The sequence below is a fragment of the Staurois parvus genome, unplaced genomic scaffold (genome assembly GCF_062004578.1).
Source record: "Staurois parvus isolate SC_StPar_1 unplaced genomic scaffold, SC_StPar_1.0 ptg000175l, whole genome shotgun sequence".
In the NCBI taxonomy this organism is placed as follows: domain Eukaryota; kingdom Metazoa; phylum Chordata; class Amphibia; order Anura; family Ranidae; genus Staurois; species Staurois parvus.
The window spans coordinates 1,750,242-1,770,163 of NW_028317971.1; the positions used below are offsets into that span (position 1 = coordinate 1,750,242).

General features: G+C 40.7%; 1 protein-coding gene across 1 annotated transcript in view; it reads right to left on the reverse strand.

The window, feature by feature from the left end:
* Positions 1-19,922, reverse strand: part of LOC149462377 (uncharacterized) — a 459,390-nt gene that overhangs the window by 105,331 nt on the left and 334,137 nt on the right. Inside the window, exons 86-87 of the mRNA XM_089676871.1 lie at positions 17,923-17,994; positions 11,591-11,626 (exon numbers count right to left, since the gene is read on the reverse strand). Of these exons, the coding sequence (XP_089532997.1) occupies positions 11,591-11,626; positions 17,923-17,994 (108 nt within the window). The remainder of the gene's footprint in view (positions 1-11,590; positions 11,627-17,922; positions 17,995-19,922) is intronic.

Sequence of the window (19,922 nt, forward strand, 5' to 3'; positions counted from 1 at the left end):
GTTTAACTGGCAGCTGGCTCAGCCTCTCAGCATGCTGCTAAGAGCCAAAGCCAGCCGCTCCTACCCACTGCACAGCTTGGCTCTCTGCTCACTGAAGACTAAGAACTGAGTGATCAGTGGTCTTTGATTGCTCAGTTCTCGGTCTTAGAGGGGGCAGGAGACAGATGCAGCATTGGAAAGATGCTGCAGCTACCCAGGTGAGTTTAACTGCTGGGTTTTCCCCAAACTTCCCTTTTAAGTTATTAAAGATACAAGCTTTTAGGATTACTTAGATCCCTACTCCAGACTTTATATGTTTCTGAAACACACATATTTATTATTATTATTATTATTATATAGGATTTATATAGCGCCAACGGTTTGCTCAGCGTTTTACATTATAGTGGGAGACAATGCAGTAACAATACAGTTCAATACAAGAGGGTTTAGAGGGCCCTGCTCCTTGGTTGGAGCTTACAATCTAGGAGGGAGGGGTGAATGGTACAGTAGGTAGTCACTGTGGGATATGCAGTGGTTGGAAGAGTAGAGGATTCCAGAATTAGCAGAGGGTGGGATAGGCTTCCCTGAAGAGAAAGGTTTTCAGTGATCACCGAAAGGCAAGTAAAGTAGGTGATAGTCTGATAGATTGGGGTAGGGAGTTCCAGAGGATGGGAGAAGCTCTGGAGAAGTCTTGGAGACGAGCATGGGAGGAGGAGATAAGGGAGCTAGAGAGTAAGAGGTCTTGCGAGGAGCGGAGTGTGCGGTTTGGGTGATATTTAGAGATAAGATCGGTTATGTAAATTGGGGCAGTGTTGTGGATGGCTTTATATGTCATTGTTAGAGTTTTGAATTTTATCCGTTGCGCAACTGGGAGCCAGTGAAGGGATTGGCAGAGAGGTGTGGTGGATACAGAACGGTTAGTGAGGTGGATGAGTCTGGCAGCAGCGTTCATGATAGACTGGAGGAGGGATAGCCTACGATGAGGTAGACCAATGAGGAGGGAGTTACAGTAGTCGAGGCGTGATATGACAAGGGAGTGAATACGTTGCTTAGTGGTTTCCGGGGTTAGGAACGGTCGTATCTTGGAGATGTTGCGGAGGGGAAGTCTACATGATTTTCTATTTATATGTAGAGTTACAAGAGGGAGCAATAAAATCTAATTATTTTAAAAATGTAACTATTTTTTCTAATCACAATTGAGTAGTAAAGGCTAATATGAATAGATAGCAATCAGTTTAGAAGTGTTAATGGGGTAACTGACTGGGATGAGTGAGGAGTCTAGACACAATTTAGGTACATGAGGCACATACACAGGTAAAAACTATAACTGTTTTAATTATATTGTACAGTACAAAAATACTACTAGAAATTAAATAGAGAACATTGTCTTATTTTACTTGGGATTAACACCCACACACATGCTATGTGCAGGGTAATAGAAACCAAAAAAGAACCCAGTGCAATATTTTAAAAGTAAATAGTAATTTACCAATGGTCATATCAGTATCTAGTTCTTTTTTTTTTTTTTTGCTACATTACAAGAAATGAAAATAAAGCATATTTACAGTCTAACCTTTTTTTTTTAAAGTAGGGACAAGTTAGATCCACTTAATCTTATAACAAAAGAAAAGTTTGTAACAGCAAAAAAACAAACATTTATACTCACCTAGGTGGATGTGGCATCACTCCTATGCTGCATTTGTCCCCCAACATTTTTAAGACAGGGAACAGAGTGTTTAAAGACTACTGATCACTCAGTTCTTGGTCTTCAGTGAGCAGAGAGCCAGTGACTGTCAGTCTCCGCTCTCTGCTCTGCCCCTTCAGCACTCACTGGAGCTCTGGGCTGTGCAGCAGGTGGGAGCGGCTGATTCAGGCTCTCAGAGGCTCGCTGAGAGGCTGAGTCAGCTGTTGGTCCAGGTATCTGGGTGGATCCCAACATTAAAGTCATTAAAGAGTCTAGACTGGCTGAGTGACGTCAGTGGAATGTAGCCCGCTATCAGCTGAAATTAGTCACAGAAGTACAGAACAAAGTGCACTTCTGGGATCCGTAGAAGTAGGGCCAAAAGAGTTTTGGTCCTACTTCTTCTTTAACTGCTTTTTTAAAATTTCAGTCTTTGTTTATTTAGCAACATAATTAAAACATCAGTGGTGATTAAATATCACCAAAAGAAAGCTCCATTTGTGTGAACAAAAGGAAATATTTTTCATTTGGGTACAGTGTTGCATGACCGCACAATTGTCATTCAAAATGTAAGCTGCAAATTGGCCTGGGCAAGAAGGGGGTGAAAGTGCCTGGTACTGAAGTGGTCCATGCCCCCATTAGGTAGATTCACCTTATTTGTCCTAATAATTACTGAATCCAAAACAGAAACTAATAGGAAATCTAACAATTGTAACCAGAACAAGTAATCTGTCAGAAGGAACACATGTTGCAGTTAGATTGCACATCTGTCAAACAGATGCATCTCTAAGATAAGGTCATGAAGACAAATCTCTATCATGGTACAGAGAGAGCAAAAAAGGCTTTAACCTTTTCCTACTCAATCCAAACTAAAATAAAAGGTTTGGACTTACAGTAATTGTTTAGCTTAAAGTATATGTAAACCTTCACCTTGTAAAACAGCCCATTCAGTTTAAAATAGAAATGAAAGATAAAACACTTGTGTATGCATATAAAAAATTAAAAACACTTGTTTCCCTGTTTTTATTATTATTATTATTATTATTATACAGGATTTATATAGCACCAACAGTTTGCTCAGAGCTTTACAATATAACGGGAGATGATACAACAACAATACAGTTCAATACAAGAGGGTGAGGAGGGCCCTGCTCCTTGGATCTTACACTTGATCACATTCCCTCTGTTCTCAGCTGTATAAGAGCTGGGGGGAGGAGAAACAGCCATACAATAAACTTCCCAGTGAATGGCTATGTGGGGGGGGGGGGTGTCTACAGATGTCTGATCATTGGAGGAGAGCACACAGAGTTCCCAGCACAGCTAGAGAACTGACCACGCCAAGCTGTGCTTTCCTGCTTAGTGTAGTAAATATTTAATAGGAAAGCAGAGGGACTGGCAGGAACAGCAGGGATTTCACACAAAGGAAACAATACAAAGTGAACAGGATACTTTTTCACACAAGTACATGGTACACCAAGCACATATGAGGAATATGAGATGTTGGGTTTACATACACTTTAAGGTTTGGCTTATGTTTAGGTTTATTAGTGAATTTAAGGTTAAGATGTCTTAAAGTGGGTCTTAAGTATTAAAAGAAAAGAAAAAACTGCTAGGAGGTAGAATATTTTGGTAACGAAGACATAGCAAGAAAAATCTTCCTTATTCCTAGTAAATTTGTATTCTGGGTACATAGGCTGCGGCGCATGCACACTTCTGTGTACATCCACAGCATCTGTAAAATAGGCAGATGGTCTACAGGATGGTGAGAATGGAGGCAGGTGATGGGATTATGTAACTTTAGCACACTTGTGCAAGAAGTAAATATTCAAGGGCTGCCCAGTGGCAAAGCTGGAAGACATCTGATTTGAAAGAGGACTGGCAGAAGGTGTCAGTATCCAAGAACAGAAGGACAATAGGGAATATGGACATTGCACTGCTGGAGGAGGACAAATTGGGGTTAAGTGTGTCATAATGTCACCCTGATGAAGTCTGTGCTAAACATGCATGCAATGTGTTAGTAGTACCCAGCATTCTATACTGCACTACTACATGGGGCTAATATATCAGTATGATGATGCTCTACCTTTCATGGGCCTAACTATGTTAGTGCCATATACAGTACACTATTGGTGAGGACTGAAAAATGTGTTCGTATAGTGAGGATTGAAGTGATACTTTTCAAGCTGAAAAATATAAAATTCCACCAGCCTATTAGGCCACATTCAAACATGAGCATTTTGTAGCTCAAAGCTCCAAGACGCTAAACAAGCAAAATCCTATTCATTTCAATGGCTCCTGTTCACATCTGAACGTTTTGTATCCTGTAGCAAAACAGAAACGTACAAGAGCTTTTTTTTTTTAGGCAGATTGGAGGATTTTTGGCCCCATGAACTTCAATGAAAGCGCACCACAACATGCGATAAGCATGTTTTACGACGGTTTTGTTGTGTGTTTCCCAGCCAAACAGCAGCTCTCCACTCCAAATCTCCTCTCCTAGTGCTGTATGATAGGCTAAAACAAAAACACCTGAAACTCGGTACACATGTAAAATGCGTGTAATACACTTCTAAAATGCTTGTATATGCTTGCAAAGCTCTGAAATTAAAACTCATGAAAATCACTCTACTCAAGTGTAAATACAGTACAGTACAGTACAGTCTATTTAGGATTTGTCATTAATGTCATGATCTGCGATAAAGCATCTCATTGTAGTGGTATGGCATTATTGATATTGACTGAAACTAAACTCATGCCCTCATTTGCTGCCATATAGCATCTACTGCTTATTCTTTTGTTGCACTTGTTATATTGTGTGGTGAACTGAGCAACCTGCTACATTAACCACTTGACCTCCAAAAGGTTTTACCTCCTTCATGACCAGGACATTTATTTGTGTGAAAAAATGGTATAAATGTTATTTTCTTACAGCGTTGCATGACTGAGCAATTGCCAGTTAAATTAGCAAAGTGCTGAATATATCAGTATGATGATACTCTACCTTTCATGGGCCTAACTATGTTAGCACCATATACAGTACACTATTGGTGAGGAATGAAAAATGTGTTCCTATAGTGAGGATTGAAGTGATAGTTTTCAAGCTGAAAAATATAAAATTCCACCAGCCTATTAGGCCACATTCAAACCTGAGCATTTTGTATCTCAAAGCTAGTGTACTGTATATGGCGCTAGCATAGTTAGGCCCATGAAAGGTAGAGTATCATCATACTGATATATTCAGCAGTTTGCTAATTTAGCTGGTAATTGCTGAGTCATGCAACGCTGTACCCAAATAACATTTATACCATTTTTGCACACCAATAGAGCTTTCTTTTGGTGGGATTTGATCACCACTGGGTTTTTTATTTTTTTATTATGTAAATCAAAAATACTGAACATTTTGAAAAAAAAACCCAATGTTTCCTACTTGCTATTATAAAACATATCCAATAAAATGTGTATATTGATTGGTTTGTGTGAAAGTTGTAGCGTCTACAAACTATTGTATATATATATATTGTGTATATATATATATATATATATATATATATATACACTGGAATTTGAACAGCTACTGTATAGACACTATACTAGAAATGGTGGTGATCAGCAATTTATATTGTGACTGTGATGCAGTTGCAGCATTGTATTACATTATTGCATGCATAATTATTTGAACTGTATATTTGCATAAACTACATTTGTACATGCATACTTAATGGATAAACTGCATACATACATGCTCATTGCATAAACTGCATACACGCATGCATACTTAATGCAAAACTGCATACATACAGTTGCAAGAAAAAGTATCTGAACCCCTTGGGATTACATGGAGTTTTGCATGAATTGGGCATAAAATGTGCTCTGAACGTCATCTAAGTCACAACAATAGAAGAACACAGTCTGCTGAACATAATACTACACAAACATTAGATGTTGCCATGGTTTAATTGCACATAACATGTAAACATTCACAGTGCAGGGAGGAAAAAGTATGTGAACCTTTGGACTTAATAACTGGTTGACCCTCCTTTGGCAGCAATAACATCTAACCAAACGTTTCCTGTAGTTGCAAATCAGACCTGCACAACGATCTGAAATAATTTTGGACCATTCCTCTTCACAAAACTGTTTCAGTGTAGCAATATTCTTGGGATGTCTGGTGTGAATCGCTCTCGTAAGGTCATGCCACAGCATTTCAATCGGGTTGAGGTCAAGACTCTGACTGGGCCACTCCAGAAGGCGTATTCTGTGCTGTTGCAGCCATTGTTTTGTTGAATTACTTGTATGCTTTGGGTCATTGTCCTGTTGCATCACCCATCCTCTGCGGAGCTTCAGTTGGTGGACAGATGGTTTTACGTTTTCCTGCAAAATGTCTTGATAAACTCTGGAATTCATTTTCCCATCAATGACAACAATCCGTCCAGGCCCTGAGGCAGCAAAGCAGCCCCAAACCATGATGCTCCCTCCGTCATGTTTTACAGTGGGGATGAGGTTTTGATGTTGGTGTGCTGTGCCTTTTTTTCTCCACACATAGTGTTGTGTGTTCTTCCCAAACAACTCAATCTTGGTTTCATCTTTCCACAGTATGTTTTGCCAGTAGTGCTGTGGAACATCCAGGTGCTCTTTTGCAAACTTCAAACGTGCTGCAATATTCTTTTTGGACAGCAATGGCTTCCTCCGTGGTGTCCTCCCATGTACTCCATTCTTGTTTAATGTTTTCCTTATTGTAGATGTGTCAACAAAAATGTTAGCATGTGCCAGAGATTTCTGTAGGTCTTTAGCTGACACTCTGGGATTCTTCTTTACCTCATGCAGCATTCTGCGCTGTGCTCTCGCAGTCATTTTTACAGGACGACCACGCCTAGGGAGAGTAGCAACAGGGATAAACTTTCTCCATTTGTAGACAGTCTGTCTTACCGTGGACACATGAACATCAAGGCTTTTGGAGATACTTTTTTAACCCTTTCCAGCTTCATGCAAGTCAACAATTCTTGATCGTAGGTCTTCTGAGAGCTCTTTTCTGCGAGGCATGGTTCACATCAGACAGTGCTTCTTGAAACCAGTAAACCCAAAACAGGTGTGTATTTTTTAAGGGCAAGACAGCTGTCAGCAACACATCCAATATCATCACACTGATTGGAGTCAAGGTTGGCTCACTCCTGGCTCCAGTTAGCTCTGGGAGAAGTCATTAAGCTAGGGCCTCACATACTTTTTCCTCTCTGCACTGTGAATGTTTACATATTATGTGCAATTAAACCATGGCAACATCTAATGTTTGTGTAGTATTATGTTCAGCAGACTGTGTTCTTCTATTGTTGTGACTTAGATGACGTTCAGAGCACATTTTATGCCCAATTCATGCAAAACTCCACGTAATCCCAAGGGGTTCACATACTTTTTCTTGCAACTGTACATGCATACCTAATGCATAAACTGCAGACATACATGCATATTTAAACTGGTCTTGAGAACCATTAATAATCAGATTTCGGCTCTATCTAATTTTTCCCAGAGGCTGTTGTTTCTCACTCTTTGATTTGCACTTCATGCAGGGTGTACCGCAGACGGTGCCATCTGTCAGGCCACCATTGTTTCCTTGGGACTTAAACATGGTCTTGCTGTCCTTGCAGAAGCCATCTTTTTAACCAATTGGATCGACTTTGTTAGTCCTTTGACTCGGTGGCTTCTGTGGTTACTATCACTTCTGCAAGAAGAGTGTCAAAGTTGGTGGCTCTTTCATGTAAGGAGTCGTACTTGGTTTTGCATCATGATGAGGTGATGTTGTGTCCTCATTCATCTTTCTTGCCTACAGTAGTTTCTAGTTTTCAGTTGAATCAGGACAGTGTCTTGCCTTTTATTCCTAGTCCACAGTCGGCAGGGGAAAGATCGCTACATACTCTGAATGTAGTTGGGTGGTCAGGATTTACTTGAGTGTGGCGGCACAGGTCAAGAATCAAGTTTGCAGGACCACTACATGATCTTTGGTTCCTGCAATCAAAGAGTTCTACTGAATGGAGGTTAGAACTACAGATGATGCTGCCCTTGACTGTGGTGTGTTGTGAATGGCAGAATAGGTCCATGTATTGATGACGATGTCTGGGATTTGTGTCTGTATGTAGAAAAAAAAATTGGATTTTTTTTTCTACATACTTACCTGTAAAATTCATCTCTTGGAGTACATCATGGGACACAGGGATCCCTCCCCCCTTTTTTGGAATATAATTGCTTGCTACAAAGTACTTCCTGTGTAGGAGGGCTATATAGTAGTGGTTTGATTGATCTGCCAGTGTCCATTCACCTATAGGCATATAATCCACATACTGTAGTCAGGAATAGCCTGCTCTGTGTCCTGTGATGTCCAATTTTTTCCAATTCTCACTGCAGCAGTAGATTGCTAGGAAACATACAGCATACTGCTGCAGCTATAGGGCCAGCTTTGACTTTACACGCTCTGTATTTGCCAATTGGCACAATATCTTTATTATAGTTTGCCATTTTAGCACTAGATCTCCATGACCCTCTTCACTTAACCCCTTCTGCTACTTGTAACCACACTATTTACCTCTGGGTCTTGGACTTTCCTGTCTCCAGGAGCCACTTTATTGTCCCCATCAATACCAGTTCCATGAGCAACAAGCTCTTCTCCCAGTTGTCCATGCTTGTTGGTAATGCAAGATGTACTTCCTGTTTGGTAGCACTGCACAGTAATTGCTTTTTAATGTTCTCTCTACTAGTAATAATTTGAACTAGCTGCAATACACTTACTCTTTGAATGAATCATGAGAGAGCCATGGCTATAAGCTTAAGCGTACCTGTTGGGTGCAGGTCTTGGAGCCTGTCCATGCTCTGTGAGAGTACACTGACAATGAAACAAAGGACGCATACCAATGATGTCACTCTGCTCTGCACATGATGAATGTCGGACGAATGATTGTCTCATATTGAAAATTAATAGGTTACTAAATTTACAAAGTACAACTTCCCGCAATAATATAATGTATTGTATTGTATTGTAATTTATTCTTTAATTTCCGAGTATGCACGGTCTTTATCACACGACTTTTTTTTTCTTTACAAATACTATACTTACACCAAAATCGTTTGTTCTGTTATTTTATGAGAAAAATTTCCATGCTTGTCCCTACAGATATTTACACATGAACTGTTATGATCGGCTCTTGAAAGTGGTGTAGTAACGAATAGATTTTCGGACAATGGCTTTGAATGTGTTTTTTTTGTCCCATATTATAGGCATAAGCCTGTAAGGATAAAACAGGTTAGACAGTAGAAGTCTCGAGACGGGGACACATTGTAAAGCTTCAATGGCTGAATAAACTTTACTGAACAGGATGCCATCGTCGATGTGCAACCTTTCCTTGTCAGTGTACACTTCCTCTTTGGCTGAGATCTTGAGACTGATTTATTACAAATGTTTAATAGGGATTTTAGGAGGATCTTTGCTGTCTCACATGTTTATCTCCATTTCAGCTATTTTGGATATATAGTAGCTGTTGTAGATGCATGATTGACATTTAACTAACATGTAGGAATATTGCTATGCCATCATTTTATGATTTACATAATATCAAGGGGAATTTCCAGAAGCATAAAGAAGATGCCAGCCTTATCTTGTGAAACATTTGGTAGACATGGCTGGCATGTGCAATTTTGTAACTAATGGAATGTAGCACTGCCCTCTTGAGGGCTGCTGAGTTGTTTTTGGGTTCCCTGTATTCTTGAGCTTGCTTTGGAAGCCCAACCCATGCTGACACCAAACCTTTGGCTGCAAGAACCCTCTGGCATTGTTACCATAAAATAGACTCACACACAGGTTAGAGTGAACTTAAACTTTGATTATTTTTGAGTTCAAATGGTTAGCACAATAACATTTAGCACAATAGGCTGACAAGAAGGTATGTGAAAGAGAATTACAGTTAACACTTTTAATAAACTCAAACAAATGGTTGCAACATACCACTCTCAAATCAGTTATTTTGTATGTCCTGCAATTCAGAATTCAAACAGTACCCTCAGTCTTGAGATGATTTCTCCCAAGTGAGCAGAAAGAGAAGCAATCAAATTGATGGATTAGCAAATAAAAATGATGGCTGGGTTCAACTCTAAAAGAGGAAGAGCTCTGTAAAAGGATGGATCAATGTCCTTTTAAACTGCAATGTTCAATCTTTTGCATGCTTGATGGGGCCCTGGTTGGTGCACATAAATATTCAAATCCCTCTTGATGGAAGGGCAGGAGTTCTCCAAGGAAGGTGAACATAAAGTAAGAGAAGCTGCTCCCTTAAGTGAGAATTAGGCTGGGATTGAGAAAAGAGGGGGGGGCAGAACACAGTACGGTAGTAGAATGGGAAGGTTCTCTGGTAAGTGGTGTAAACTAAGTCCGAGGCACCAAGGCAGCTTGACCCAGGGTGCAGATATTGCAGTAGGCTCTTGTGATTTAGTATGTTGAGAGTGTGTAATGATTAGTACACTGCAAGGCAAGATGGGCCAAACAATATAGGATGTAACACTTGTAACTTGTAGAATGGAAAATACTAAGCTGAGAAAAGACTAATTAAGTTCAGCAATGTCTCTTGTAACTTAGGTAATTTGGGGTATGGAGCTCTCTTATCTGAATCATGTCAGGTCAGGTGGTAGATAGTCTCTCTGCAAATGGGGACCCCCCTGTGTCCTCTAGAATCCTTGGACACCGATAACTCAGATGACAGCACTCCTGTCTGCCCAATCAGTAGGTTGCCAGTCCAGCTTGCCAGCAGTCAGTGGTCTCCAGCTCTTCCTCCCTCCACTCTCGTTTTCTGCGGTTCTGGCCCAGCCCGTACCTCCAGCATCCTGCACAGTTTTCCTCTCCAGCTCACACTGTCCACTTCCCCCTCTAATTCCCAGGCTTTGGTATTTATCTGCTCCCACCCATAAGCCAGCTCCTCTAGGAAATGTAGTTTTTCAGCAAAGTCCTGCTAACAGCCAACATATCCCACAAAGCTTTTCTTTGGCAGAGTCTAACTGAAATGCAGAACGCTGCCATCTTGTGTAGATTTAACATTTTGCACCCAATATTTCTGCAGGGTGTTACAGGAATATTAGTTTATAACTGGCTAACAAGGATTATATAACTACCTGTAATGGCCAATAATATGTGGCTTGTTGGTTATCTTGATTGCAGAGTACTTAAAAACTACACAAGAATAAGCATTGGCTGGTTGTCTGTTGCCACCTGGCCACCTTGCACGTCTGATCAGTGTGTGTAATAAACTTTTATCTAATTTGGACATATTCGAAGACTGCTGGCTGTTTCTTTTGGGACAAAACCCTTTTCAGAGTTGAGAATATTCACAGCATAAATTGGGATTATTATTTCAATAATACAATCACATGAAAAGCAAATTTCTTTTTACTTATTTCATCTGCATAATTGGATAACTGAGGTATATATGTATTTATACACTGTAATATCTGAGCATTCTCAACAGTCAAGCCATTTATGTCAGCATTTGTAGCTAAGGAAGCCTGACTAGTGGAAACATAGATATCCATTATAGAGAGAAGTACAAATGCATTTGTACTTTGTACAAATGTACTTTGTACAAGAAAGTACAAGTGCATATGCTTGTATAAAATAATGATTTTTTTTTGGTAATAGCAAATATTATTTTAAATCAAATATTACAACAATAATTCAATAAAATTAACACATTTTTGTTAGAGTTCCAACCGCCCCTGTTGTAAACATTGCTGACACATGCACTTCATAATAATTTGTATTCAACTAAAAACTTCCTATACGGACGGTTCCCTTATGGGTTTTTATAGAAGCAGAGTTAATTTACAATGACAACAAAGAATATGTTCTGTTTGGATGTATTAAGTTGATGTATGAAAAAAAACACAGATATGAGTAATTTGTTTACTTACTGCATCTCCAGGAAGTCCAGGTTCCCCTGATTCACCCTGTTGCAAGAAAGAAGATAATAAAAGTCATTAGTGGGTAATGCAGGGGTCATCCTCTTCTGTCCTGTTAGCCCTAGTTTACACTGATGTGGTGCGCAATTCGCAGTGTTTTCTGTGCGAATTCTGCACTGCATCAGTATCGCCCCCCGTTCATGCGAACCGCTGCGGGTGTGTATGTTAAATTAACAATACCCCGAAAGTGGTCCACAAAACACGGTGCGATGTGCAGAATCGGATCGCATAGGTGTGAATACCCATGTGATACGATTCTAGTGCGGACCAAAAAAACGGTCCTGCACCTTTTTTTGTGCAGGTGCAGTTAGAGCCATACAAAATGTATGGCTCCAATCGAACCGCACACAAATCGCATCTGATGTGCACAGGAATGCAGTGCGGTTCCTGTGTGAATCACATGCGATATACCACACTGCATATATGTGAACCCAGGCTGAAGTCTCTGGGATAGGAAATGAAAGGAAATCTCCTCGAGACACAGACAAAACAAAAAACCAAACCAAAATAAAACTGACAATAGTTTTAACACTTCAGTACTTTATATATACACCGTATTTTTCACTCCATAAGACGCACCTGACCATAAGCCGCGCCTAGGTTTTAGAGGTGAAAAACAAGAAAAAAAATATTCTGAACCAATGGACTGCAAACATAGTGCAGAAAATGACCAGAGACTGCAGACACAGTACAGGAGATGACCAGAGACTGCAGACACAGTACAGGAGATGACCAGAGACTGCAGACACAGAACAGGAGATGACCAGAGACTGCGGACACAGTACAGGAGATGAACAGAGACTGCGGACATAGTACAGGAGATAACCAGAGACTGCGGACACAGTACAGGAGATGACCAGAGACTGCAGACATAGTACAAGGGATGACCAGAGACTGCGGACACAGTACAGTAGATGACCAGAGACTGCGGACACAGTACAGGAGATGAACAGAGACTGCGGACATAGTACAGGAGATGACCAGAGACTGCGGACATAGTACAGGAGATGACCAGAGACTGCAGACATAGAACAGGAGATGACCAGAGACTGCGGACACAGTACAGGAGATGAACAGAGACTGCGGACACAGTACAGGAGATGACCAGAGACTGCAAACAGTACAGGAGATGACCAGAGACTGCAGACACAGTACAGGAGATGACCAGAGACTGCAGACATAGAACAGGCGATGACCAGAGACTGCAGACATAGAACAGGAGATGACCAGAGACTGCGGACATAGTACAGGAGATGACCAGAGACTGTGGACATAGTACAGGAGATGACCAGAGACTGCGGACACAGTACAGGAGATGACCAGAGACTGCGGACACAGTACAGGAGATGACCAGAGACTGCAGACATAGTACCGGAGATGACCAGAGACTGCAGACATAGTACAGAAGATGACCAGAGACTGCGGACACAGTACAGGAGATGACCAGAGACTGCGGACATAATACAGAAGGACTGTACAGTGCTGGACTGAAGAACAGGTAAGATCCTACTGTAGAGAAAAGCTGAGCGACCAGCTCTGTATTCTAACATGGCGGCGGCAGCGGAAATACCGGACCGGCCAGCCCGGTATTCCAATACGGCGGCGGCAGCGAAAATACCAGACCGGCCGTTCCATATTCTCACAATAAGACGCACTGACATTTTCCCCCCTTTTTTTGGGGGAAAAAAGTGCGTCTTTTGGAGCAAAAAATACGGTATATATACTGTATATATACCAAAATTTTGGTCAAATCAAATCCTTTCAGTTAAGTTTGTGCAACACACTTTAATGAATCAGTAATTGCAGAAATACCTTTGCATACTGTTTAACACATATATATATTAGATATTTACAACATATTTATATTAGATTTACTAGCTTAGAATTGATGGAATACAGTGTTCATGGATTTTGTGCAACAACTACCAACTATATTAGTATTCAGTAGAGATATATTATTATTATACGGTATTTATATAGCGCCAACAGTTTGCTCAGCGCTGTACACTACAATGGGAGACAGTACACGAGACAGTACAGTAACAATACAATTCGATACATGAGGGGTTCGAGGGCCCTGCTCCTTGGAGCTTACAATCTAGGAGGGAGGGGATAGTGGTACAGGAGGAGATAGCTGTGGGGGATGGAGTGGTAGGAAGAGTGGAGGAGATCGGCAATTAGCTGAGGGCGGGGTAGGCTTCCCTGAAGAGATGGGTCTTCAGGGTGCGTCTAAAGGAGAGGAGGGTAGGTGATAGTCTGATGGATTGGGGTAGGGCGTTCCCGAGGATGGGGAAGCCCTGGAGAAGTCCTGGAGATGGGCATGGGAGGTCTTTTGAGGAGCGGAGAGTACGTTTAGGGTGGTATTTGGATATCAGGTCGGTGATGTAGTTTGGGGCAGTGTTATGAACAGCTTTGTAAGTCAAAGTTAGCATTTTGAATTTGATCCGTTGGGCAATCGGAAGCCAGTGGAGGGATTGGCAGAGGGGGGTGGCGGATACGGAGATATATTCTTCAACCAGTAGACAGCAATGTTTATAAATTTGTAACTGCATCTATAGTATACTCTATGTATTTTTTCTGAATACAGTTTTCCTGTTTCCTTGTTGCAGTGAAGCAGAAAAGCACATGTGGACTGTGCACTGTCTGTTCTCTGGGCTATATACAGAATTTTTAAAATGAATTCATACACAAGCATAAATATTGCTAGTTGCTGCTTTGTTTTAAAATGTTTGCTGTGCCCTAGACTTTACATTGACCATAGATTCCCTGTGTATTCATACAGATTCCGTAACCTATGGGGTCTAATACCTAACCGCTTTGTCTTATGATACATGTATGGCAAAAAGAACCATTTTTTTCACTGAGAGGAGAAGACTGAACACTACAACCAATGTAATGCTCTCAGTCTCTGTAGAAACCCTTATCTACCTTTCACTACATACATTTCTAGAATTATGCAGCACACCACAGCTGAAAGAGTACAGGTGAAACTCGAAAAATTAGAATATCGTGCAAAAGTTCATTTATTTCAGTAATGCAACTTAAAAGGTGAAACTAATATATGAGATAGACTCATTACATGCAAAGCAAGATAGTTCAAGCCGTGATTTGTCATAATTGTGATGGTTATGGCTTACAGCTCATGAAAACCCCAAATCCACAATCTCAGAAAATTAGAATATTGTGAAAAGGTGCAATATTCTAGGCTCAAAGTGTCCCACTCTAATCAGCTAATTAAGCCATAACACCTGCAAAGGGTTCCTGAGCCTTTAAATGGTCTCTCAGTCTGGTTCAGTAGGAATCACAATCATGGGAAAGACTGCTGACCTGACAGTTGTGCAGAAAACCATCATTGACACCCTTCATAAGGAGGGAAAGCCTCAAAAGGTAATTGCAAAAGAAGTTGGATGTTCCCAAAGTGCTGTATCAAAGCACATTAATAGAAAGTTATGTGGAAGGGAAAAGTGTGGAATAAAAAGGTGCACAAGCAGCAGGGATGACCGCAGCCTGGAGAGGATTGTCAGGAAAAGGCCATTAAAAAGTGTTGGGGACTTTCACAAAGACTGAGGCTGGAGTCAGTGCATCAAGAGCCACCACACACAGACAGATCTTGGACATGGGCTTCAAATGTTGTATTCCTCTTGTCAAGGCGCTCCTGAACAACAAACGTCAGAAGCGTCTTACCTGGGCTAAAGAAAAACAGACCTGGTCTGTTGCTCAGTGGTCCAAAGTCCTCTTTTCTGATGAGTGCAACTTTTGCATCTCATTTGGAAACCAAGGACCCAGAGTATGAAGGAAGAATGGAGAGGCACACACTGCAAGATGCATGAAGTCCAGTGTGAAGTTTTCACAGTCTGTGTTGATTTGGGGAGCCATGTCATCTGCTGGTGTTGGTCCACTGTGCTTCATTAAGTCCAGGGTCAACGCAGCCGTCTACCAGGAGATTTTGGAGCACTTCATGCTTTCTTCCGCAGACGAGCTTTATGGGGATGCTGACTTCATTTTCCAGCAGGTCTTGGCACCTGCCCACACTGCCAAAAGCACCAAAACCTGGTTCAATGACCGTGGGATTACTGTGATTGATTGGCCAGTAAACTCGACTGACCTGAACCCCATAGAGAATCTATTGGGCATTGCCAAGAGAAATATGAGAGACATGAGACCGAACAATGCAGAAGAGCTGAAGGCCGCTATTGAAGCATCCTGGTCTTCCATAACACCTCAGCAGTGCCACAGGCTGATAGCTTCCATGCCACGCCGCATTGAGGCAGTAATTGCTGCAAAAGGGACCCAAACCAAGTACTGAGTACATATGCATGCTTATACTTTTCAGAGGTTCGATATTGTTCTATGTACAATCCTTGTTTTATTGATTGCATGTAATATTCTAATTTTCTGAGATTGTGGATTTGGGGTTTTCATGAGCTGTAAGCTATAATCATCACAATTATGACAAATCATGGCTTGAACTATCTTGCTTTGCATGTAATGAGTCTATCTCGTATATTAGTTTCACCTTTTAAGTTGCATTACTGAAATAAGTGAACTTTTGCACGATATTCTAATCTTTCAAGTTTCACCTGTAATACGAGTATAACCACTGCAGTCTAAGAACAATGAGAATGCTTACTGATATTGTGATATGGGGTGATTAGACTCAGAGGTAGTGGGCATTTTTAAGTGATATCACGCCAGTCCAGACTGAGTTTTTAAAGGCTTGGCAGCTCACTTTTATTGAAAAAGGCAAAGCAAAGTTCACACAGCTGTAAAGTTTACTGAGAGAATCGGAAATTGAAAAATGCCATCCCATCTGGCTACATTTTAGCAGCACTGCTCCTAGCACTGGTCTCCCAGACCATAGGTTCTTAAGGCTCACTTGTAACAGCACCTTGCTTTACGGGGTTACTCTTGGCCTCCTGATAGGGTTCTCCCAGAAGATCTCACACACTTCTCAGGAGCTCAGACTCCCTCCAGCCCCTATGGACTCACTAGTCACTTCAGCTTAACTAGTCTCTCCAAATCCAAGTAGTTGTCCTGACTTTCCCAGTCCTATGGGCAAGATATCCCCCAAACATGGGGTCTTGTCTTCCGAGCAAGTCACCCCTCCTGGCTGGAGCACACCACTATCTTCACACATAAATTGTGTCTTTGAACGGCAGCAACTGCCCTGAGCTACTCTTGGACTTGTTTAAAAATGACCCTGCACACCAGTGTACTCACACAGGCTGCAGGCATCCAGCAAAACCTGGACACAGAATTGAAGGTTCCATCCCACCCAAGACATTTTGGAACCCTCAAGCTCCATGCCCCAATCCAGGACTACCAAACCCAGAGAAAACTTAAAGCACAGCTTTCTCCACTCATGACAAACACTCTGGAGCTTTGCATTAAGCCTTAATGTGAATCCTGTGTGATTTCTACTTTCTTTACGTAATCTTACGTTGTGGCAATATAAATAGCAATATAAATACAATATGAATACAATATATAAATAGCAGATGCTAGAATGCATGTGTTAGCCTATGGCATATGTAGCAAAATGTTTGTAAGGATCCTTCTGAACTCTTGAGCATTGATAATATTTCTGAAGTCCATTGTATTACTAAACGCTGGTTTATTTAGATATGCTTAGGAGTCTGTTTTTGTGTTTCATTGAATATAAACATATCTTCAATTGCTGTGACAAAATTAACTTTTTACATATTTACATGTAGTTTTCAGTAGTAACATTTTTTATCTCAATTCACAAAGACAGTTATTTCATTACTATGCATTATTTGCTTTTTTTCAACAGAAAAGGGATTGTTTAAATTCACCAAGGTCATTACTGCTTTGATCAATTTAATATACTCCACATATGTTATATTTGCCACACATGTGTTGTTTGTGTGATTTTGTTTTTACTGTGAAAGTCAATTTATAAAGATTAAGGCATGAGTTATTGCTTTATGGGTTCAATTTACTGGGACTGATGATTTGTTTTAACTACATTCTTCATATAGATTTCAAATGTTAAATGTCTATTTCCTGAAACAAATAACAATTACACATGTAAGCAAAATCTTTATCGGCAAGCTAAACATTTTAGGAGAAAATTACCATGAGATGTTATAATTAATGGAGTTTTAATGTTTACATCTTAGTGGATTTAGCCTTTTAATGTGTATAACAATTATGTTGAGTGACAAAGTTTTTGCTTATTTAGCAGTCTTTGGTTCTTATTCATTGATATAACAATAAAAAGGGCCTAATTTTTTTTGACCACTGTAAAAAAAACTCTCTACCTTTTGTCCTACAGGGCCACGTGCTCCAAATAGTCCCATAGATCCTTTGGAGCCTGCTTCACCTTTCACACCCTAAAAATCAATGAAAAGAATAGGATGAAAATTATTTAAACTCATGAGAAATTTATCAATCAGCAAAATAAAGAATATTGTTAAAATAACGCATGTATCTAGCTACAATTTTGGCAAGTAAGGATGAGTCAGACTGCCCTGGGTTTGGTTCATGCAGGGTTCGGGACACTTCAAAGTTCGGATGCCGAAACCCAACCACATGGAAATCAGTGGGAACCGAATATGTTAACTTAAAAATGCCCACTTTCTGTGCTAATAGGCAAGGGGTTGTAAAAAAAAAAGCACACGTGCATGGGGGTTCGCACTGCTCTGGGGAACAAGTACAAAAGCAAAAAAAAATTTAAAACATTTCATTTGGGCAGCAGCAGTGATTTTTTTTAATGCTTAATTTAAAACATTAAAAATGCCCAATTCCTTTAAATATCATGTCTGTAAGGGTGTCCTCATCCTGCCTGTGAAGTGGTACTCCTCCTGATGTTCAGAAAAAACTGCAGCAGCACTGACATTTACAAAAGAAAAAAGCCTTTTAACTTGCTGGTAAATTACATTTTATTGCTCACTTCATTCTTTTTTTTTTCTAGAAATAGATCCTTCAAAGGGTTTGCTATGTAATTTGGGGGCCTTTGGAGAGGTCTGTGTGCTTTACAATTTAAACTATATAATTAATTTGAACAATGAAAAAAAAATGTGTAGAGCCCTTCCAAAATGTATACCAGACCCATTGAGGCTGGTATAGATTTTAATGGGTACCTTATGCAGAAAAAGATATCCCCCAGGAAATTCATACCAGACTCTTTGGGGGGGGGGGGCTGGTATGGTGCCCATGTTGATGAGGACAAGGGTCTCTTCCCCACGGCCCTGGTCCAGTGGTTGTGGGGGCCAGAGGGTGGTGGGCTTATCAGAATTCGTTATCTTGCCTCCTGCTGAATAACAGGGTGAGTGGATGATGGCTGTTATTTACAAGGGGGTTAGGTCTCTTAGGTGATGTTATTGACCATGTATCCAGTAAATCCATGACCAGATTTGGTGAATGAGTTCCAGGAGTAGGGCAGGGCAGGCAGAGTCCCCTTTGTCAGGCAGTTCAGGTCAGGTGCCTGACAAAGGGGACTCCGCCCCTAAACATGTAGCTTCGCCCACTCACGCCTCAAAGTGTGATGTCATTATGGCTGGCCCCTCTGGTCAGTGATCTTGCTTCCTGCTTTCCATAGTGACCTGCAATCATACACAGTGTGAGTTCCTCCTGGCTTTCATTCTAAGAGACACTGTAGTGCTTTTTGGCATACTTATGCACCTATGACCATCCAGGGCTGACTATTCATTGTAACCCACAATATGATGCCACTGGCTGGAAGTTTTTGGTACATTGCCTGTTGCTTTACTTACTAAATGTGAGTGCATTTTTATCTTTTATCCTTTTATTTAATAAATAATACTACACTAAGAGCAGCTCACACTCCCTTTAGTTTCTAATTTTGCACAATATTTTTTACATTCTCTGATGAGACCGACCACCATGAGCAGCTTCCTATCCACCCTCCACACATTTCCATTGGGAACCATCAGAAGGATTCCACCTGTTGAACACTTTGAGCACTGCCTGGGTTACACTATCTCTGTGTGAGCTCATCTCTTAATTTTTTGCACATTGCCTCTTATTAATACTTCACTGGGTGTGATGCCCTTCCCCTCTCTCCTCTTTCTTATCATTTTATATCCACTCTTAAGAAGTTGCCATCTGTTGATGTCTCCACTGAACATATTGATATGCTATGTTTAATCCATGTGTATGTGAGAGCAATACTTATACAGGTTTTTAAATTGATTTTCCTATCACTACTATGCTTAGACAGTGATGCTCTCTCTCCCCTCTCCCTCCCTGCTTTCTGTTCTTACATGACCATTGGCAGGAAAATTCCAGAACTCACTTG